The sequence below is a fragment of the Impatiens glandulifera genome, chromosome 3 (assembly GCF_907164915.1).
Source record: "Impatiens glandulifera chromosome 3, dImpGla2.1, whole genome shotgun sequence".
NCBI lineage: Eukaryota > Viridiplantae > Streptophyta > Magnoliopsida > Ericales > Balsaminaceae > Impatiens > Impatiens glandulifera.
The window spans coordinates 12,921,044-12,946,200 of NC_061864.1; the positions used below are offsets into that span (position 1 = coordinate 12,921,044).

Here is a 25,157-nt window from a genome sequence, read left to right on the forward strand (position 1 = left end):
TATAATTATTATTTCCAAAGTAGAGAGAGCACTACTAGCAGTTCAAGTGGAGTTAAAAGGAGGTTTATTAATTACTCACTCAGAGTTACTGTGTGTGTACCACAAACAAACAAACAACTCCATTTTAATCCCACTTCTAATAATTGCAGTCTTTGTAGTAGCGTACACTCATTAATGCACATATATATATATATTTATATAAATATATCTAGCTAGAGAGATCTTCTAATTAGTATTGCAAGTTTATTTTTATAGAACTAAAAAAAAAAAAAAAAAAGTGAAATCATTAATTTCATTACTCAATGAAAGAAAAGCATAACGCATTATGTTGGGAATCAATGGAAAAGTATTGATGCAACATGTTTAATCATTACATTCACATATATATAATCATGACTGACTTAGTTCGAGCATAAATTCCATTGTGTTGCAGTACCTTAGCCTAACTAAAATCTTCAAAACTTAGTTTCTGAAATTTCTTGTGTTTCGTAATATGGTTCATGTTTTTATGTTTGTAACTCGAGACTGACTTAATTGAAACGTTTTATTATCTGAATGTTTTTATCTTAGTTGTTCTTGACTTTCGTGTGGCCTTTGCAATAATGAAAAATATATTTTATCCTTTCAAAATCAATTATATTTAATTTGAGTAGAAGAAGGCCAAACCATTACATTTACTTTATTTGTCATAAATTAGTAAGAAAATTCAAAACGCCCAAAACTGATGATCAGTTATCTTAATAGTGTATATGCATTTCATGACTAGTTTGACTCATGAGCTTATTCGTTAAGCCATTCAAATACGTTTAATAACATCTAACTTATTCGGATAGCTAATATTAAGTTGTTTGAAACGCTTAATTACTTAAATGATTGTAGTAGTTTATGCAATAACTCAATCAAATTATCTCTATTTGAAAATACCAATCATTTATGTTTTCTAACCTCAATTCAGATTAAAAACAACCACAATATATATATATATATATATATATATATATATATATATATATATATATATATATATATATATATATATATATATATATATTTGTATGTTTAGGATAAGTTTTGTTTAATTTGTTTAATAGTGGTGAATAGTATTAGTGGGGTATGATTGAGAGTGTCAGTTTGGTATGCATGGGGTGTCAATGAGACTATTCATACAATATGTCTGCAGTTGGATAGTCAATTTTGTCATTGCTGAAAATCTTTTCCTTTCTTCTGACATATATATGTTTCTCTTGTCTCACATGTTTCACTATTTATTTTACATTTGTATTCACCCTTACTTCTATTTCAATTTATAATATTCTTCCTTTTTTTTAACTTTATCATGCATTTATAATTGTTCAATTGATCTGAAACTTCTTATTTGTAAAAAAAATTAACAAAAAATAAGAAAGTTATAACTTAAGAATGTGTATCCCTTCTCGGGTCTCCTCTTGTGAGGGAAACTCCTCTTCGGGCAAAGCCCATGATCGATTTTTGGAGCCATCATCGGCTTCGGAGTCGGCCTCAAAGAAAGATGAACATGGTCCGTCTCCACCTCAGTGCCAACATTGTGTCCTAATAACAAGTACATTGATCCACAACAAAATTTGGAGCCAGGGCTACTACTTCACTAACAATATCATGACATGCAACAATTAATTTGGCTCGGGGACAAATCGCCCAATGTGTTGCCATGAACCTGATCAATATCGGTTACGTGGGGAAGTGATTTTGGGCCTAAAAGGATATCAATGATGACTAAAGTTTTTAGATTTCCTTTTAAAAGTTATGCAAATAATAAAATGAAATGAAAGACAAGCAATGGAATATATATGATACCCACAAGAAAGGGAAGACTGATTTAAGCACGAATTACTTTGCTTTTGTAGTTTTGACTTTCTATAATTACTTTGAGTAGTTTCATTATGAGGAATTTATGATAATTGGTGCTGTTATAGAATGATATATTTGTAAAAAGTGTAATGACTTAGTTTGTAATTTTGAAAAAGTTAATAACAAATAATTTTATATTATGTTTGAATTATTGGAATTGAAATTGACATTTAAATTTTAATTTTAATTCCATAAGATCAATTGATACTAAATTCCTAATTTTCTATATTTGAGAAAACTGTAAAATTTTAATTCAACCACAATTTTTATGCTTAAAAGAAAGAATATAATACAATTTATTTAAAATAATTACTAAATAAATACAGAACAAATCATATAAATAATGATAATTTTGAATAAAATATTTATAAATAATAATTTAATTAAAAACATTTCTTAGATTAATGATTTTAATTTAAATATATAATTATATTTATAATATATATTATCATTTAAATTATATAATTCTTTTTCTTATTTATTAAAATAAGTTTATAATATTAAAAATAATCATTTTATATTTTAATAAATTATTATTAATTGAATTATATATATAAATTAGAGTTATTAAGATTATTATTTTTTATTATTTTAAATTATTATTACTTTCTCAATTTAGCTTGTTATCTATTTAATAAATATTTTATTAGTCATTTAATAATATATGTATAAATTAAAATTAGTAATTTAAAATAAAATTCAAAATTAAATTAATATTTAAAAATATTTTATTCAAAATTATACTTAATTTAAATATATGTATATATATATATATATATATATATTAAAATTATTAATCATATCAAAATTTTATATTTTATTATTTTAAAATAAAATTATTAATTTAAAATATTAAATATAAATTATAAAATGTAATTATTATACAAAATTATTTGTTTGATAAATTGCATGTCACTTTGAATTATTATTATTTTTTCTGTAATAGAAAAATATTAAATACATACATATATAACCAGGGTTGGAATACACATGATAAAAAATCACACATTTATTATTATTATACATTTTTCTGTTAATTAAATAAATATATAATTTGTAAAATATATAAGGAATTTGAGAAATTTAACCAAATTAAAAAGTACTTCCAATTTTTTATTCTTTAATTGATATCTTAGTACATCACAATTAAAGATAAAAGATAATATTAATTATGGCCCAAGACCGATTGAATAAAACATTGTATGTATTTAGTCCTATTTCATGCAAACTATATATAAAAACTCTAAACCTATTCTTGCGACCTAAAATTATAATAAAATATATTATATTTTGTGTAAACACATTTTTCTCTCTACTCATTTTCCTAACCAAATAAGCTTGCAACGAATGAATAAACACATATTTGATAAAAATTTGAATAAATTTAAGCGAATAAACTGAGTATAATCTGAATCACACTTTAAAATAGTAAAATTTGAAAATTTATTAAAATTGTAATTGTCTTTTGTGCACAAGTGGTTCCAACATTCAACATGGTTCCAAATTGCTCTTTTGTTTTCATCCTTAGAAGCCCGTGGAATCAAATAACAATTCATCAAAATAGGATTGATATTTGATTTGGAATTGGGAAAATTAATACTTTACGTGTTTATTCTTGTGGAAGAAGTATTTTTTTTTTTTACAGTCATATTTGTAGGTCGGATTTTCCATTTTGGTCAAAAGTATCTGCTTTTATTTACCACATTTTGTCCGATTTGCCAATTTGGTCAAAAGTTACCACAACCGTTAAACGACGTAGTATGGGGCCCAATTGTCAATGTCCCCACGTGCATTAATCCTCTCCTTTATGTCGGTCGTTAACAAAATAACAGTACACAAGCCATTAGCCAAGTACCCCCTTCCTCATTACAATAAATATATAAAATTATTTTTATATATATTAAAATTTCTTTTTTCACTCAACTAACCAATTTACTAAAATATATATATATACATATATAAATAAATAAATAAAGGGCAAACAATTTTAGTCTCTTATACTATATAATTTTATCATGGAAATCAAGAGAATCATGGACACCTTCAGCTGTCAATTAAGATGTTTTTAGAATATTTTTCAAAATTATTCCACAAAGAAGGAAGAATATAAAAAAGTAACTAATAAATAAGGGAATAATATAAATATATATCAGTATTTTTTTAATGGTTTTGTGATTTTAATGTTTAGTTTTATTATTATAAATAATGTAACAACTTAGTTTATATTTATGAATATTTACTTTATATATCTATAATTTTCAAAGAATCTAGATTCAAAAGAAAAAACATGCTACTTTTTTTTAATGAAAACTTAGACTGTATAAAATAAATTATAGTATAACTAACTGTAATAGATAAATAAAAAGAGTGATATAAAATCCAACAATTTTAAATTTCTAAAAAGCAGGGGATTCGCATATATATTAACATCATGCTTTTATTAAGTCAACTTGGTTGCTTGTTGAAATGATTCACTGTGTTCTATAACAAAAGTTTATTGAGAAATAAAAATATTTTTCAAAAATAGTTGATCAAATATTTAGTTTTGTAACATAATTTTATAATTTTGTTGGAAGATCATTTTTTCATATATGTATTTTAAATTTTATTTAATTTAATCCTACTTTATTTTAAATATAAATAAAATGATGATTTCTTTGTCTAATAAATAGGTAAAATCGTTCACCTTCATGCACCTACCTCTGAATATATGCTTCAATCATAATCACATAATATAAGATTAGAAACCTTTGATTAAATGTACGCTCACAACCCAAAAGTATATTATATTATTTTCGTTTTCGTTTTACGGGGATTGACGACTTACCCATTAACTAACCTTTACAATGTTCGTTTTCACAAATGATCGAGTACTAGTCTTCGGCTGTTATCAATCAGTCTTTCTTATTTCATTATTTTTATTTTTTAATAATCAATTTTTTTTTAAAGTAATTGCAACCATTATCACTTGATAGAAATAATTTTACAATTTTTTTTATCTGATTTCATAACAATATTTGGTATTGATTAATTAATGACATCTCTCTTGACTGACTTGTATTTAAATTTGAAAAATGTTTATTGTGTTAGTATTTAGAGTAAGAATATTAAAAATTCTATGATTTTTTGATGTACTTGTAAATATTGTAAGATAATGTTATATATATAAGACACCATTATTTTATGAAGTATTTATAAAGTGAAGGACTCTCATGATTAAATAATTTTATATCTTCTACAATTTTTACATTCTCATTAATACATATAGAATTGTCATATTGCAGCATAAGGTGGACCCATAAAAAAGAAAAGATAAGTAGAATCTGAGTGTTAATAAATGAGGTCCAGTTAGTTCCATTGGCATATATTATAATATGCATTGGATGCGTGATGATAGTACGTACATAGGTTGAAGGAAATATTATTATTAATTAGAGAATTGAGATGAAATCAAACGAGTTACGTGTTTTAATTGACGTGGTTTTGCAATTCTGTGGTGCGGGGGGTCCCTGGTGCGGTACGTCATGTGGGTCTGGGTCGAACGACTCAGATCAGATAATGACAAGAGGACCTTAATTGCACAGTTCAGCATGTTCTAGCTAGGCCAGGCTAGGCTAGGTTAGGTCCATTTGTTTAGGCCTCGTTCGATATTGGTTTATTATAATAAACTAAGATTATTGGAATAATGTTAAGTGAAGGGATAAATATATATTTTTTTAATAAAAATAGTTAAAGAGTATTAGTAATATAATAATAAAATCGTAGGAGATTAATTTTTTTAAAATAAAATATATTTTAGAGGAGATGAAATAATATTTAAGAAAACAACAAAATAAACTCAATCATTAACATTAATTAGTTCATTTGTTTTAATATTCTAATATTTTGTTATTTAGATAAATTGGTAAAATTCTTACGTATGTAGAGCATGAACAAATGTTATATTATGCCTAGTTATTATCGTATGTGTCACGAAATGATGAATTAACAATTCACTAACTTTTGTATTGTCCATAAATGACTAATATTTGAAGTAATTTGAGGAGTATTACTAGGATTCATTGAGTGATGTCCGAGTCTTTGGGTAATTACTGTGAAATTTTGGATTGATGCGACTGATATGGCAGACCTATATATTTGGGTGACCATACCAATTATTTTTTGGTGGACTATCTGTTTGAGAGAAATCGTTAAATTTTTAATGAAAGTATAATTAATAATGCTATTATTACAACGCTATTTGAGATTAATTAATAAAAGTCGGTAGAGTTTGTCGGAGAATTAATCGTTCTTCTCGAGGATTTACGAGCTCGATAACTTATTGAATACCATTTTCTTATTTTTTTTTCATTTCATTTTTGTTGTTGGGTTAAAACGAATTTTTTCATTTTTAATATAAATAAACATTTTCCAAAAAAAATATTTCTAAAAATATAAGTAAAATACATTGATGAATCACTCTATTCTAATTAATCAAACTTCTACGATTTTAAATTTATGATATATAGTTAAATTTTTGGACTTTATAAAAATATCAGTTTTACTATTTTTTACAATTTACAAAAATATATATATATATATATATATATATTTATAAACTAAAAAATTATTATTTATCCAAATAAATAAATTAATATAATTTTTTTATAAATGTACCTTTTTATAATGTGATTTACTTATTATTATTTTTAATTATATATATAATTATATATATATATTTAAATAATTAATGTATATAAATTCTTAAATATATATAAATAATAATAATTTATAAATGTCTTTTTTTTATTGTATGTTTTAATAATATATAGGCCAACCTATATAAAGTCTGTTGATCCATTTATGAGAATTCACTATTTAGGCCCTAAGATATTCCTCCACTTGACTTAAGGGCCACATTTCGAACCCATAAAAGAGCTCTGCTGCAAACATGAAATTTTATTTTTATTTAAAACAATTTAAATGGATCAATTTAATTAGAAACAATTTTTCCCTTGATTTTGACTTGGAGTTTGAGAAGCTGTTCAATATTTTTTTAATAATATTATCATGACTTAAAAAAAATCTCAAGAAAGATAGAACCCAAGGAGTGTATCAAATTATTTTGAACTGGCTGAAAGATTGAGTAATGACAATTTTGAAAAATATTACTGTAAATAACATAAATCACATCATTAATACTTGTATTCGAATAAACAATAAATAAAAGACTTATCGATAAAACACTAAATAACTTAGGCATGAGAAGCACTGTTATTAAGAATATTTCCGTCTCATCGAGTAAATTACTTGTTGTTGTAGTAGGATTTTATGACGGTCATCTTCATGATTCAACAGTTTCATCTCGCTAGCACTGCACTTGGATGTCGAAGTCTCAGGAACGACTTATATGAATTTGCTCTCGAAATAATGTATATAATGTAGTTACAGTATTTTTTAAAGAATAAATGTGTAAAATATTTTATGAAAGGTTTGTGAATATAAAAAAATAATAGAAAAGTATATGGAGTGTAATAAAAAACATGTGTCCATTCTTAATCACCAAGATCCTTATTTGACCATTTAACTAACATCAAAGAATGAGAACGATGTAGAGAAAGACCTAATTAAGTAAACACAGTTGCAACATACAATTGATTCAAAGAGATAATTACAAACATATAATATGATTTCCTAATATAATAAATAGATACAAATCTTCTAATTAAAGTTCCAAACACCATGATCTTGGACCACAAATGCATCAAACAATCAAACCTTTTCCTTTTAAAAATAAACAATTGATATATTTAATTAAAAACCAACCCTATTAATATTAATTATCATTCACGAAGACACTCAAGATCTAGAGGAAAACCATACTGCTGCTATCAATATTACCGTTATCAAATCTTATTTCCCCAAGATTTTGGGGCACGATGCCTTCTCCAAAGTTCACATCAAACAAGAAGCCGTAATCGTCGTGATCGCGCCTAGAGGTTGTCTGGCAAATTCCAACGTTACTCATTAAGTCGTGAGACAAGTGGGGAAAACTAGGGTTTGCCTCGGGCAAGTTTAGGAACCTTTGGTTTAGACGGTGATGAGGCGGGGTTGGAAAATCTAGGTTGAATATAGAAGAATCCAAAGTTGAGGAAGTAGCACCAACTGAGGTTTCAAACATGTTTGGTTGATTATCGTCATTGTTGTTACTACTTTCTCCTTTACTCTTGTGGAACACTCTACATAGCACCCAATCCTCCTGCATTTAATTAAAAAACAAAAGTTTAATTAGCATCTAATTACAAGAATTGTACGTGTTTTTATTAAAAATAAGTTTAAATGTATAATCGGTACGTCAATTAAATTCTGCCAGTTAATGATAGGAGTTCAGATCCATGTTAATCTAAGCACCTGCAAAATCTTTGATCTTCTGAAGTAATGCATATTACTTTGATGTTTTTTATGTTGTATGTTTATTCATTTTGATTAATGTGTGACAACTAAGTACTTATTTTTGAAATAATTTTGTTTTTTCCCAAATAATATTCCTTAGACAACAATATCAACGCATGTTTGACACGAAAGCAGCCCGTGACACAACTTGTGACCCTTATAAGTTCTAACCAACATGGTCAAATTTCTAGGGCAATGGAAAAGCCTTTTGCACAAAAAACAACATAGGAAACAAAGGAAAAATATAGTGTAGCTAGGTCACCAGAGCCTCAGAAATGTGTGTCTAGATCACCCACAACTTATGGGTGTCATACCCCAAAAGAGCCCAAGCATTCAAGGGTTGCGGAGAAATTAAGAAGAAAGCATTAGGGTTAATTATAGCTAGTGAAACATTGTGGTTATGTACGAACCTTAATATAAGTGGATTCTGAAATGAGCTAGCTAGGTTTCAATTCATGTTTGGAAGAAATGAATTTTAGGTTTTGAAGAATTCAAGATCCTATAAGGGAGATGAAACATTCCATATCAAGGGTGGTTACAAATCAGTTAAGGTTGAGAGGTGATTAATGTCAAATTGTTCTATTGCAAAATTATTGTACAATAAACCTTAGAAGTCTCCGTCCAAATGAGAGGAGATAGTTAATGATGATCGGCTATTTTATTTCAACAATGGTGATTGACAGATATGCAACTACGCGTAAAAAATGTCTTATTTGACTTCGTTTTGGAGAGAAATAACTAATTTGAAAATAAGATAGATCTAAAAATAATAGAACGATTATATTAGAGAAAAAAAAAAACAAAATGTCATTTCACACCGACTAATAACAGTTAACTAGTACACTCTTCAAAGTAATTTTGATAGATATGCGATAATCTTGATTTTGAATGATTATTTGACTTTAAGGGTTCACATCTACTAGGAAAAATGTTCTATTGGCCTTGAGATCTGTATTAATTAGATTGATATGCATTTCTAGTCATTTATAATCATATTTGTTTAGATTGATTGATTTCAATTTACCTTTTGACTAGAGGTTAGGGTTATTAAGTTGATCATTCTAATTGCATATTAACTCACCTCATTTTATATGTATTTATTTTTGAATTGATAAAACTAGAACAAACCTTAGGAGGCATGTGAGGGGTCTCAAGACGAAATTCGTGCATGATCCAACCGGTCTTGATGCCATTAGGAGCTCTATTCTGGTAGAACACCAATGTCTTTCTCATTCCCACCATACCCTTTGTCCTCGGATCATGTACAACCCGATCCTTTCCTGTTGCTTTCCAGTACCCACAAGTTGTTGCCCGGTTTGTTCGGTACCCGGTCGAGTATTTCCTATCGCGGAAGCTGAAGAAGTACCACTCGTTTGCATTCAACTTCGCCACATCTACAAATTACATATATACCCCAACCAATATCATAAATAAAATGAAATGAATCGGATTTGATTTTTAGAGTGGGTGTATTTTTATTTTTTTACACCACGTAAACGTTAACTATTATTTTGTATTGTCTTCTTGTAGAAAAAAGATCAATTATTGAGATAATGAATATTATTCTTTGTCTTCTTCCCAAGTTAGTCTTGAAAATAATGATGAGCACTCATTATAAGAGTATGGAGAAAAACTTAGCAATATCTTACCAAGTCATGAAGAAAGAGAAGTAATTTGATGCTTATAGATTTTCCATTGATAATACAGTACATTTTCAGCAAGGTTTACGTGATTAAATAATAGACCATGATCTAACATAAAATATTAAATTCATAACTTTCTATAAATATTAGCAACATTAATTATTAATACATATTAATTAAATTTAAAGAAATCAATAGCTAAATTAATATGATCCGATCCCTATAGTAGGGCAAGCTATAGGAGACATCTAGACTATGTTAGTCAAGGGATTGAGACATTTCAGTTCCCTTTTTTAGGGTTCTTATCTTATAACAAATCTTTTTCATAAATATTCTTAACTTTTGAATTTTATGTCATGTATCACCAATAATTATATTCCATACATATTTGAAAAAAAAAATAAATGATGGTCTTTATTATCATTAGTATTCAAATTTAAATTTGAGAAATTTTAAAAAGGTATTTAAAAAAGAGATCTGGTATATATTTTTTTTAATTTTATTATTAATTAGTTATTGGGAACAAATTAAAAGATTCTTTTCGGTTCCTTCTTCCTTTTGGGGAAGAGAAAAAAAGTTGGAAAAAGGCAAAAAGTAGATGACTTAAAATGTGCATAATCTGATCTCTACAAGCATTATCTTGAACAGTTTATATGTCATATCATGTGACAAATTTAACATAATTAAAATCTTGTATATACACATCTCAAAAATATAGTCTGTCATGAGAAAAGGGTTTAATATTATGTCATATTTTCCCATGAATTGGGGATATAACAGTTTATTTAATTAATTATAGGAGAGACATAAATTTTAATTATATAAACAAACTAGATCAAGCTTGTTGATGACAAATTAAGAGAGGTTTGTTCTGTATAATTTTGATTAAAGATCATGACTATATATATTTCAATAAGAATTATAAAAATAGACAAATAAAAAAGATTGTTTGATGGGTTTATCTTAGCATATATCCAATATGACTTAGATGAAACATGAACATGACTATTTTTTTTTTGTCTTTAGAAATAATTAATGAAACAATTTCATAGATTCATATTTATGCAAAAATCACAAAATTGTATTGAAAACAATCAAACAAAACTTTGAAGTATAAATTAGAAGACAATCCCAAAAAAGCATAATCACATCCACAACAAACATTAATGATCTTCTTAATTTGATTAAAGACAAAGAATCATAAACGCGACGACGACGACGGAGGGATTGAGGAGATCGAGGATGAAAATGAAAATAATATAAGTTTAGCTAGCATGAAAAGAAATCGAGATATATAGTAAGTAAATAATTACCTGGGAGCTGCCATGGTTCACAAGTATGCAGATCAATCTCGACAAGAGTACCCTTCAAAACATCTTCATTTGCAATCTTCTTGAATAGATAATGGCATACCAATTCCTCATCACTAGGGTAAAATCTGAACCCAGGTGGCAATGAAGCTCCAATGTCTCTCAAACCCATAATGATCAATTGATTGATTACAAATATTTATGGATCAGAATATTGTTAAAGATCGAATTAGCTAGCTAGCTAGATTATTGCATTGTAAAGCCAAAAACCTGATGAATTATAAGAATGAGAGGGAGAAGGAACTCTATGATTGCATATTTATATATACAAGGGGTTGATACTATAGATAGATACCCTTTACGTGTTGGAATAATTAAAATATATTATTTTACAAAATAATAATATTAATAATAATTAAAAATGTTATTAGATCTCCAACAGTAGTTGATATATATGCTTGACAAATGAGTTTTAATTAGAGCCCATTGTGGGTGCGTACTTTCAAAGAAAAGCCAAAGTCAAAAAGAATTCTTGGGATGGTTTTAAAAAGGGGAAACATTTAAAAGCATATAATGGGTAAATTCCAAAATCACATTCTTTTTATTGGCAACCTCCAAAAATCTCCATGTTTTTTATTTTTACTTTATTAAGAAAATGAAAGTTAACTGAAACAACAAAAAACGGTCTATTTGAAAAAATAAGAACATAAAATGGTTTAAGTGAGGAAAAAGGTAGAATAAGGAGATTCATAATTTATCAATAGAACAAAAAAAAATGCATGTTTTCATAGTCATTAATTCAAGTTTTCACAATTATACCATTTACAAATTAAATTATAAAATAATAAATAAGGCTGATTTAAGTGAGGAAACATCAAGCCCTATATTAGCCTAAGCAATATTTACATAAAACTAGGCTTATATCTATCTTTAAGATGCAACACTATATTTTAAACCTATAGTATCTAAAAATATATTATTAACTGCCTACAATTATATGGAGATAAAAATTACACACTATCATTCATGATATTATCTAATACCATAAAAAAAAATTGGTATAATAATAAGCTGACTAAAAGATAAAAACCTTAAATCTCTATAATTATTGCATATTGACTGTAAATTTTACCCCAAACATATAATTCTTTATAATTTTCTAAAATTATTTTGCATTAACTCTAATTCCAATTTCAATTCCAACTCCAACATATGATGGTTGAATTATATTTTTCTTTTATGAATATATATTAATATTTAAAAAATCTATGTTTTTTGAAACCTTACTTTTGTAATTTCTCGAAGAACTCTGATTATGACAATTTTGAGATGTGATTAATTAAGATGATTTTTTTTTAGGTAATGTGGATTAAAACGTAATTGTTTGATAAACTTTCAGTTCTAAGCTAAAAAAAATAATCAACTTTTTATGACAAATTTGATTGATTTTTGATAAAAATAAAAAATTTGTTGAAACAAAAATGTGTTCATAAATTTTACATAGTAAAATGATTTATTGGACCTTTTTTTTAAAAAAAAAAAACAAAAGTAAAATAAATTTATTACATTCTAAATTTATATGTCTATTTTTAAAAAAAAAAAATTATAATAGTATACTGATTTTAAGGTAAAGCGTTATAAGGATAAATAAAATTCACATTTAAAAAGTTGAAATAGACAATACTCACATTTTTGTCGTCACCATCATCATTATTGTTTTTATCGCCTCATCATCTTTTTCGTCGACAATATCTATGGTCTGAATATCAGGGACTTCAATGGTTGAGACAATCTAGTGGTCGTCCTACTCCTCTCATTCAGCGTTGTTTTTGTTATTCATCAAAAAAAAAAGAGAAACAAGATAACAAATTTGATAAAGAGACATTCATTTAACTTTTTTTTCATTAGTTTACTATTTTACCATCATTTCTCGGTCAATCAAAAGTACCATTTCTTACATAATAGACATTTCATATTAATAATCTCGTAACCTCATTTTGTACCCAACTATTTCAACAGTACCCACGCTTTTTAATTTCATTTTTAACAAACCAATAATCTCATCATATCATAAACCTTTTTACCTTAACTTTTTCGATAGAACAACAATCTCATTCATATATTAAACTACCAATATTTGTTGTTTTTCAATTAGTCTCTCATATTACTAATCTCTCATTTTATCCCTTGGCAAACCAGCAACAAATATCTTATCATTGACAAACCAATGTTACCTGTTTTTTATTCCTCGATAAATCAACCATAAATTTTAATCACACTTTCATACCTCTTATCCCTCGGCAAACCAATCACCAAACTCAATCATACTTTTATACTCGATTTTTTTGAAATATAATTTTGAAAAATGGTCTATATATATATATATATATATATATATATATATATATATATATATATATAATATAATATAAAAATAATTAAAATAAAATTATATATATTAACTTTAAAAGAATTGGTATTAGCCTTTCCATTTATTTCTTCTCTTCTTATTTTGTTACAATATTACGTAATGTATCATGACTTTAAAAGAACTGTACTGATTAGGTTAATATAATTAAATTAATTTTTTATTTTTAAAATTGATTAATTCTTAAATTTTTAATATTTCATTTATTAGTTAAAAGATAGAAATGAAAAAAATAATTTTTTTTTGTATAATTTTAAAAATGGTATAGAATTATATATATATATATATATATAATTATATATATAAATTTTATTAATGAATACTTATATATTATTCTAATATAATTAAATTAAATTTTTATTCTTCAAATTTATTAAATTGTTAATATTAATTATAAATTTCATTTATAATTAGAATGATAAATAAAATAAAGAATATAAAAAGTCTTATATGCAGGAGCATTATCCATTTATTTTGATCTCTATGATTCAAATTAAGCATTATATTATATTATATTATATTATATTATATTATATTATATTATATTATATTATATTATATTATATTATATTATATTATATTATATTTAAAAAGTTAATTTATATTAAGAATGTGTAACATTTAATTAATTTTATTTTTAATTTAAAATATAAAATTTTATTAGTCATTGTATTTGTTTTGTTGTTAGGTTGCAAGTTTGAAATATACCTATAATATTTTTAATTTTATTTTTAACAGTTTTAAATTTATGGGCGGGTCAACCAACAATTCAACCCAAGTATCCATTTATTTTCATAAATATATATATATATATATATATATATATATATATATATATATATATATATATATATATATATATATATATATATATATATATATATATATATATATATATATCCAAATTAATCTCTGCTCTCGACCAACAATTATATATATATATTCTTGCATATATATATTTTTATTATAAAACACATTTTCTTGCTTTTTACTCTATAAAATCTCTATTTTCTTTCCCTATAATAACTTTATGCGTTTTTCATCTAGACACGACTCACGAGGATTGGGGGAACACATTAAATTAATTTACAAAATAAAAACTATAAAATATACTTCTTTAATTTTAAAATCATCACTAATTTTAACAATATATTTTTGGGTCCACACAGATATTTTAGCCCGTCTGGAAATTTTGTTATTCTCTTCTACATTCCAGAAAGAAAAAAAGTATTATTTCTTTTATTATATAATATAAATATTATTTATAACACAATAATAATTTTTAAATCAAGAACAAATTGATATAATGTTAAAATTATAACTAATTATCAATAAAAATATATCACACGCTGCCTACTAGTCACTTATACACTGAATTTAATTATTCGAAGATCTATAACTTGACGCATTAGGTTTCTTAATCCGTGAAAACATTGAATTCAAGAAAATCAATAGTCGGGTTATGCTAAAATGGATAAAACATACAAATTTGTTCACAACTAATGTTAGCTACATTACTATAAATAAAATGTTACTTAGTTTGGGAAGAAAGGAAAAACAAAGGAAGTATAGTTTTATTTCTTATCTCATAAAGAAGACAAAATGAAATTAGGGCAATTCAGCTACATGTTAATCTAGTTGTTCCAGTAGGCAAAATCTACAATACATTAATATATTCATCACATAACTTAGAATCTATATGCATATCTAGTATTTTCTTCCTTTTTTTTCTTTTTTTTTCCTGTTGTCCCTACTTTTTGGTGCACCAAATGTCGAGATTCATTTGAAACTTAAGTCGGTTAAGCTTACGAGCCATTGTATCATTTTATTATTTATAATTAATACAAGATCCATTTTGTATAGTTATTTCTAATTTATATAAGATTTATCTAGTTTAAAAAAGATTAAAAATATAATATGGTGGAACTAATCATAGATTATAAATTATAAGGTTCCACATATTTAATTAGTTGATTATTGATGATGATTATAAATTAATTATGTTCTCTAATACTCCAAGCCCTGGCTAATTAAGTTCATTGATAATTGATCAAACAGTCCATGATATATGTTGAGTTGGCCCCCATATTTTCATGGACAATATGCTTATTTGGTCTTCAAGTTGTATGATAACATATGTCCTACACTACATATATATATATATGACTATGACGAAACCTGAAAAAAAGAATCACTAAAAACTTGACATATATGGAGGTAATAGAGATCGCAGCATTATTCGCATAGCTGTATGTTTAGACTATCGATCCAATAAAGACTAATAGATGAAATTAATTCCAAATCGATAATGATTTCATGCATGACGCATCTATATACCTTGAAGAAAATACACTATTAAATGATAAAAACGAAGCTTGCAATTTGTGGACTTCAGATATGTTGGAGATGGATGACAATAATAACGAAAATGTGGACAAAAGGATGTTGGTCACATTTAGTGATAAAACAAATCATAATAATTAGAACTGATAATTAGTTAGCTAGATTTTGACATGAATGGGGGTCCACTTGCTTGGAGAATTATAAGTACAAATTTAATTAATTGGAATAATTTAGCTGGAATGTTGATCACTGCTTTTTTTATTATTATTATTGTGACAGAAGAATCAAACTAAATCAATTAATTTCCTAGATGGTTCTTACAATGTCATCACATGTTCATTCATGCATAATTGTTAAAGAAGAGAGATTTATTTATTTAGAATTCATATTAATTAATTCCATCCTTGATAAATAAGAATACAATAGTTTTTCATTAATCAACATCTAAATGGACTCCAAACACTAGATAAACAATGAATTAGAGCTTGTTTAGGATCAATACTGTTGACAAATTGGTACACATTAAAACCGAGAAAATAATTACGATTAAAATGTGATACGATAGCATTTTAATATACTCTCACATATATATTCAAATTAACCATAACTCTGGACCCAATAATCCGGACACTTTTTGAAAATTAAACATCATTATATATATATATATTTTTTTTTTGTTAGTTAAAAAATTTAACATGGAAATGAAAAAATTAGAGTATTTATACTAAACCTAATCCACTTAGCGAAACGTTAAGTCCCTTAGCGTTTCGCTATAAGGGTAATTTCGTCAAAAAAAAAAGACCACGAACGCAATAAAAATTATATTTTGCCACCAGGTCAAATAACCTCGTCTTTGAGGTCATTTCGTCAAATTTTCCCCTACGGTAATTATTTTTTGTAGGGCCGGGAGAGCTAGGGTAACCCTACTAGGCGGTTGCCAAACTTGACCCACAAAGTGTAATAACTAAATATAAATCCCTCTAAAATCTACATAACAAAGCTCAAAGGAGACAAGTGCATTAAATCATCCCAAATTTTCACTTCGCTCTTTAAATCAAATTAGTAAAAAAATCATTTTTAAAAGATTAACACTATTTTTTATTTTTTTTGGTGTGGTCTAACTTATTTTGAAACAACTTTTACACTATGCTAATAATGATGGAAAGAGCTAGCTATGATTGAATTATGCAATTGAGCCATAAAATAAAATAAATATAAAAATCAAGAAAATAGCGACAGAAAAAAGCGCATTTATTAAAACTACCATCGCTAAATATTAATGTCAGCTGTAGTTGAAATTGTCGCTAGTTGTTGCTCCAGCCTCTGTCGCTAAACCTTACCAGTCGTCGCTATTCTTAGTAGATTTAGGACGTTTAACCAGTTTAACCAGCCCAACATAGTCATTCGTGTTTACATAAATATTCACTTTAATTTTTTTTTTATAATTAACCCATTAAATTTATTGACGTTGATTGAGATTTTAACAATATAAATTCATTTAATTATTATCACATCACATCGTCATGTCCCGTTTAAACTCAAAGCGCTTCTAGATGAAATCGTACTCGTTAACTTTTGATTTCTTAAGTTGACTCTTACCACACCTTTGCATAATATATACAAATTATTTTCAAACAATTTAATTTTTTTACTTACAGTCAGTCAAGAGGCTTTAATTTATAATCAAAATAGTTTTCACCACTTTAATATTTCACATTACTTTATTTCTTATTAAGTTTCTAATTTAATTCTTTATTCACATACATAGGTTGCTTAAGCTTCAATTTGTATTAAATGATAATATATTGGGAAAAAATTGCTTAATTCATGTGTAGACGTATTTCTTCAAGCAAAGTATTACATTTTTTTCACATGCTTGAAACCTTTGCTTCTTGGTGTTCTATACTGAGATTTTCATCTAAAACTATGTTTTTAACAATGTGTGACTTTATATGAAGGTTAATATTAATATCAATATCAAAATATGATACATGATACTTATTTTAAAAAAGGGATGAGACAACTAATTAATTAATTGCGTGATCACGAAGATCACAATTCCGTTAAAAATATAGTGAAATAAATAACTTTCAATATAACAAGAATAGAAGAACGGTAAAAAAAAAAAAAAAAAGTATCATGCATTTTTATTATTCATCCAGCAAAAGATAATTATATATAATTATATATATATATATATATATATAGTCTTTGATGTATTTTAATATTTATAAATTGAATTTAAAGTTATATATATATATATATTCTTTGATGTATTTTAATATTTATAAATTGAATTTAAAGTTATACGTTTAATTTTATTTTTTTATATAATTTTGTTTATATAATTTATTTTATTTTTGTTGTGTATGAATTATTGATATATTATTAATTTTATCTTAATTTTATTAAATGAATGAGAAAAGATTTGGAGTTAAATATGTAAAGTTGATAAATATATAAATAATATTAATAAGGTTAAAAAATTAGTCTAATAAAGGAATATTTTAAAAATACTTTTTTTAATTTGGAAATGAGTTTTTAGGCTGGAAATAAATTACTATTTAATGTGACGTTTACTGTATTTTAGGTTTGAGAATGAATTCGTGGGTTAGAGATGGTCTAAAAAATTTGGACACAAAATCCCTTTAACTTATAATTGAGAAATAATTGATATGAAAAGTGAATGAAAATAAAAAATGAAAGAATAAATTTAAATAAATTTGTCTTCCAAATAAAATTGAGATAGTAAGTTTGTCCCCAATTAAAAAAATAGCCCAGTTACACATTAATTATCAATTTCTTTTAATATATTGTGTGATAAACAAAAAAAAATTATTCTTATAATAATTTTTTGGCTTAAGTCACTGGTGGGTTCAAATAACACTTAAACAAAATATGAAATAATTAAGAAGTTCTCCTTATCGGCAATCAATTGCCAAGATTTATTGGTTTTATTTATTAAAATCAACTGTGACGGATTAATTGAATTTTCTTTCCTCAAAGAAAGATCAACATGTTTTCAATTTCCAGCAACTAAGATCATACACAATAGATTTTCGTGAATTATATCAATTAAAAAAAATCTAGCAACCATAGTTTCCTTTGATGGTTTAAAGTCTTTATTCGATATTGTTCATTTTGTTGGATTTTGTCCTCCTAGCTAGTTGGAGAGACCCAACTTGATGTGAGCTTTATTTAGACTGACGCTGTATAATTATGTGAAATGAAATTATTTTATATTTAGATTAACTTAGTTTTAAAAACAACAAGAGAGATCAGAGTAAAAATAGAGAGTTTGAGGTAGCAGCTGGAAGAGATTTCTGTTTGCTGGAGTTTACACCGTTTTGATCGATTTCAAACGTTGACAGCTTATTGGTTATTTCTGAAGCTACATTCTGAACATTGAAAATCTGTTTTTGTGAAGCTTTCATGTCAGTATAAGAGAAACCCGAATTGTAAAATTGATAAGATTGGTTGATCTTACTCTCTATGATATTTATTGTTATTTGCCAAGATTGTTGTGTGATCTTGGTGCAATTGATTAACGACTCTAGTTTGATTATAAGTAGAGTGAACAAATGTTTGTAATTTTGTTGATGATAGTGGATTGTTAAGTGCCTTGACTGGTTCTGTTGTTTCTTACTCTCAATTTGAAGAGTGGTTTTGAACGCTAAAACTTTTTTTGTATTGTCGTTTTGATTTCACTTGTGTTATGTTGTTATACTCATTTAACTATTGAGAAATTGTTTTGTTTTAAAAATTACATTTTTCCATCATATTTGTCTCCCGGTCCCAAGAGGTAATCCATATATTTGTCAAATTCATTAATCATTTTGCATAAAGTTTTAGTTTAATTAATTTGGAGACAATTTTGAAATGGTCAAGTAGGTATGTGAATGAACATAGGATGCTCCTACTAGGATTAATTGGTTGACCATGCACATATATCGTCTCTTGAAGCTGGCAAATGACAACGTTTTCACATGAAACTATTGAGTTGAATTATCAATTGTCAGAGTAAGTGTCGAGAAAATCATTACTTTAATGAATGGTATTGATTAGGGATTTTATATTGTATAATCATGGATGCCTAGCTACGAAAAAATGCAAGTGTGATTTGACGTGTCACTTGATCCAGGGTACACGTACGTCATCCACCTGCATGCCACGTTTCAATATCATCATGATTTATGTGTTGGATTAATTTAAACTAGAAAATTAATAATTGTTGAATGATTAATGTGGGATTTTGATCTTTGGTTAGGTGGTGTTATGTGTGTGGTAAATAATTAATTAATATGTGGTTTATTTAAATAGTTATGTTATTTTTAGATGAAGAATTCTAAACATATAAATTTAAGATATATATTTTAGTTGATAATTTTGAATGATAAACAAATAAATATAAATGTATGATTGAAATTTAAAATTATTTTCAAAAAAGTATTCAAATCAAACTAGGCTTAGCTAGTATATGATAGTATTTCATCATTGGAGAAAGAGTGACGGCTTTACATCCTATAAATTTGAATTAATTAAGGCCTTGTGCGATAAGGTATTTTAAAAAATAAATGATAAAAAAGTTAAATGATTAGGGATGATTTTGAAGAGATAATGATTATTTTTTTTAAAAAATATTTAAAATGTATTGATATATATATAAATAAAATAAAAAATATTTTAGTATTTTGGGTAACGAATTGTTTAATGTAATTGATAAGAGGTAGTGAAATAATGTTTGATTTATATGAATTTTTTGTAAAAACTCATACCAAACAAGGCTTTAAATTATATCTTTTTGGATAAGACTTGTTTTGATTTGAATTTTTATAAATAACTTATTTATTTAAAAAGGAAAGATTTGAGTTTAAACGGGATTATTTAATTTAAAAAATAAATATAATAATAAAATTTAAAATATAAAGTATTTTAATATTTTATTAATGAATTAAGAAATTTGATAAATGAAATAAATGATGAAATAATATATAATTAAATTAGCTTATTTAAATAATTCAAATCAAATAATAAAAACTTGTGATTTTTTTTTCTAATTCACTTCCATAAGTTACGGCGTTTATGGGGACAATGGGTCCCAAATTAAAACCATAACCTCATCATATTTTATTCCTTTCTAATTAGGTGACATTTGTAGCTCGATTTAATCATAAATATGAAATGGGATCCATGTAACTTTTTTAATGCACCACATATACTCTATCTTAAGATTATATTTACCATCATATATGTATTACGTATACTCTCTTTTTATTTTAAGAACAATCAATACATTATATGATTAATAATAAATAAATTAAGCGTTGGCTAAACGCCTAAACATAATAAATGATAAAACAAAAACACTTACATAAAACAAAAAAGTTAATTAAATCTTAAAATGATATAATTAAGATTCCCCATAATACAGTTAACACCTTAAAAAAAGTTCTATAAATTAGATTATTAATGTATTAAGTTTAATATGAATTTTTACTTAATTTAATTTTTAAGTTATTTTAAAAAGCCAAGCAGTTGAGGATACGACGTAAATATAATCACTGAAATTCGAGAAATGCAGATTGGGTTTTGAGGAATCTAAATTGGGATTCTAAACAGAGTAAGAGTAGTAAAAAAGGAAACTCACAACACAATCAGAATTTTAAAATTGTAGGTATGCTTTTGTTGTTTGTTACGGTAATCTTTGTTTATTTGTTTCTTTCTAATCAGATACTTTAGGGTCGTTTTTTGTCATTCTTTAATCAAATTTAGTGATTGTCTCTCTCCCACTTTTGAATTTTTTTAATGAAATAGTTAAACTGTTTTTCAAAAAAAAAAATATTATTTTATATTTGTACATTACGACTATAAATTAGATCAAAATAACTTTAAACCACGTAAATCCAATTAAAAAGCATAATTTTATTTTTAAATCATTAGTATTTAATTTTTATTTAAAATTTCTTAAATTGAAATAAGTATCTAAACCAAAAAAAAAAGTATGTTGTTTAATTATTATTATTATAACTTTTTGTATCTATATAAAATATTAAATTTATTCTATATCTTACATTATTTTTACACAAAATCATAAGTAAATTTAATATTTAATCCACAAAATAATTAACATAATGAATTTTATTTTCTTTACTTAATTTTCTGTACAAGTGGGTTTTATTATTTTATCATGTAATATACGCCTTCCTAAGATTTGCCAAGTGACTCATGATGGACACGTTTTCTCAAATCCAAGTCACATTAAGATTTGTTTAATTTGTCTAATAACTAAATAATTAATTAGTTAATTAATGAGCTTTTACATTACAACAAAATTAACTGGTTATCCATCAAGGAACCCTTTTATTTTACAAGAGTCATGTATTTTTTTTCAAAAATGAAATTTCCCTAAATTATTACATAATATCATTTTAATAATCAAATAACTTTTTTCCTTATTTATCAAACACTGTTTTTTTCAAAAATATCCTTAAAAATTTAAGATAACAGCTCTAAGAAACCTACTTTATTTCCAAATGACTTTATTTTCTCTTTCCCTGATTTTCTGCCCCAAAAATTATTTCATGCTTAGCCAAAATCCTAGCTAACTAGGTTGGGGATGATCTTGTGAAGGGCATGTTTGAGTACCAGCACTATAACGAATGGCCCATGAATATTTTGATCATTAATTTATATATATTATTAACTTATTTATAATTAAAATGTATGGTTATTTTCATTTACATGAATTAAACTTGAATATATTGATTTAAATATAATGGAAAATTTTAAATATTTATAAAATAGATACAATAGTATAACAGATTATATATAAGAGCATGGGGACAGAAAAGGAGCTTCTTGTTCACTAAAAAGACTTTAAAAGGGTAAAAAGCAGTCACCTTTTTGACTAATTATTTCACTATATAAAATTAAAGATAGATAGATAGATAATAAAGTTGATTCCCTTAATTTCTTTATGAAAACGCAAGGCCTTTTGGTGTGACATAAATAAATAAATGATCACATTTATATCTAGTTAAGGAACTGCACTTTCAATTTCAATTTATTACTCCATATTTCTCCAAAACAATGGAGAGTTTGTTTTATATTAGCTTAAGCTATTTCTCGCGATCCATAAGATAAGGATATTAGAGCGAATCTAGTATATGTTAGATCAATGTTGCTTAGGGCTTGTTTGATGAATGGGTTATTGAAATAAAATTCAGTTTTTATCCAAAAACTCAACCATCACATCATCAATCTAATTAATTTATTTATCTTTTAAAATACTAAAATTATACCTTACTTTTTTTAATATAAATTAATTATTAAATAAAAATTTAAAGAAATAAAGGATAATTTGGTCAAAAATAAATAAATAAACAAAATTTTCCTACTTTTAATGAAACAATGATTTTTTGAAGAAAAAAAATCCAAATAACCACTCCCTCAAACAAGCTCTAACAAATATTTGGCATTTGATGATAAAAGTATCACTATGAAGCCTTTAAGATTTTTTCAAGGTCACAGTAACATATTTTGTAAATATATTTACAAATTATTATAGTTTCGTTTTATATTTACATGTTACGCAAATGAATGAATAGTTTACGTTTCACTAAACAATCCCAACAATCCCTCAAATTTAAGGAGCCAAATATATCATTCATGGTTACTTTTTCTTTGAAATCTTAATTAGTTGGTTCTAGAAGCTGTACTTATTACCTCGTTTGTAAGATGGTCGTTATTAACAAGAAGGAGATTAATTCGAACATAGACTTCTAGGAATTATCCGGACTTAAAACTCGATCTAATACAATGAAAGAATTAAAATAATTATCTTTGACAACAGACAAATCAACAAGAAGAAAATATAAACCAAAGGCTTTATGGAATTATCAATTTAATATACCCATTTGTAAACATTTTGAATTCAAAATCTAAAAAGTGTTTTCAAATGAGCTCATTATTTTTTTTTTATTCTTTCATTTTTCATGTGTTGCTTGGAGCTAGAAAACGATGACCTAATAGATTGATGTTGTTGTTCTATTGGTAATGAATCTTGAATGGAACGAGGCTGATGGTTTGTGAAGCCACTATATTTTTTTTTTAAGAAGTAAGACTTTTTTTCATTAGATCAGAGTCCCGTGGAAATCACGTATAACTGTGAGTCAATATCGTGAACAAATAAATACCAAATTACAAATTATGACAAAAATAAATTATCACAAATATAATAAAATGAAACTAAAGTTTTGATAAGTGGATCACACAAAAATCAATGTTGATCTAAGCCTTGTTAGGGCACATATTAGTCTAAAATAACTACTCAAATTGATTTATAACTGATAATTATTTGTATATTTAATAATTTATAGCTAATCATTTCTATGATCCATTATTTTACATTTTTGTATATGAATTTGATTCTGATTAATTAAAGAAGGTCCTTAATTATCCGCTTGCCAGATATTTGTATACTACAAGTACTTGCACTAATTATGCATGGGTCTAGCTAGCTATAGTTAAAAGACAAGGCACCAAATCATATTACTAGCTAGTATTCCCCACATTTGCTTCATTATATACTTTGAAAAAGGCAATAGAAAATGCCAAACAAATACAAATAAATTATGATATATGTATAGTCACATCTCGCAACCATTTAATCATATTATACCATTTCAAAGTCCATTTCATTGAAAATTATCAAAAATAAATAAATTATGATATTTATGTTTTTAAATTGCATTCTTTAAAGAGATTACAAGTGTAGATAGTCTATGTGATTTGGGTGACATGAAATGAAGTTAGATCTTCGTCGAAAAACAAATAGACTAATAGGCTCATGACCAGCCTAGTTTTATGATATTATTGAGAATCTTAATTAATTAAACTTATAAAGGGGTCATATCAGCAATTTATGATCATGAGTGAGTCCATTATAGGATTGGAATGGCTACTATCTTTTAGAGTTGCTACCATATATACTCTTTTAAAATAAGAGTTTATTCATGAAGCAAATTAGTTCCAAATATTGAACACTCTGTAGATAATATTATTGTGTTTGAAGCCATTATTGCTTGCTAAATGATCAACCCTAATTATATAATG

General features: G+C 25.6%; 1 protein-coding gene across 1 annotated transcript; it reads right to left on the reverse strand.

The window, feature by feature from the left end:
* Window positions 1-7,672: 7,672 nt before the first annotated feature.
* On the reverse strand, window positions 7,673-11,518 carry LOC124932772 (NAC domain-containing protein 21/22-like). The gene is made up of 3 exons (XM_047473452.1): window positions 11,276-11,518; window positions 9,448-9,713; window positions 7,673-8,125 (listed from the first exon to the last, which is right to left on the reverse strand). The coding sequence occupies exons 1-3, from the start codon at window positions 11,442-11,444 to the stop codon at window positions 7,733-7,735; spliced, it is 828 nt and encodes a 275-aa protein (XP_047329408.1). The 5' UTR covers window positions 11,445-11,518; the 3' UTR covers window positions 7,673-7,732.
* Between the last annotated feature and the right edge of the window lie 13,639 nt (window positions 11,519-25,157).

Coding starts and splice junctions, on each gene's coding strand:
- LOC124932772 (XM_047473452.1), bottom strand. CDS start 11,444: ATGGGTTTGAGAGACATTGGAGCTTCATTGCCACCTGGGTTCAGATTT. Junction 9,714..11,275: donor TGAACCATGGCAGCTCCCAG/GTAATTATTTAC, acceptor TGTAATTTGTAG/ATGTGGCGAAGTTGAATGCA. Junction 8,126..9,447: donor CCCCTCACATGCCTCCTAAG/GTTTGTTCTAGT, acceptor AATTAAATGCAG/GAGGATTGGGTGCTATGTAG.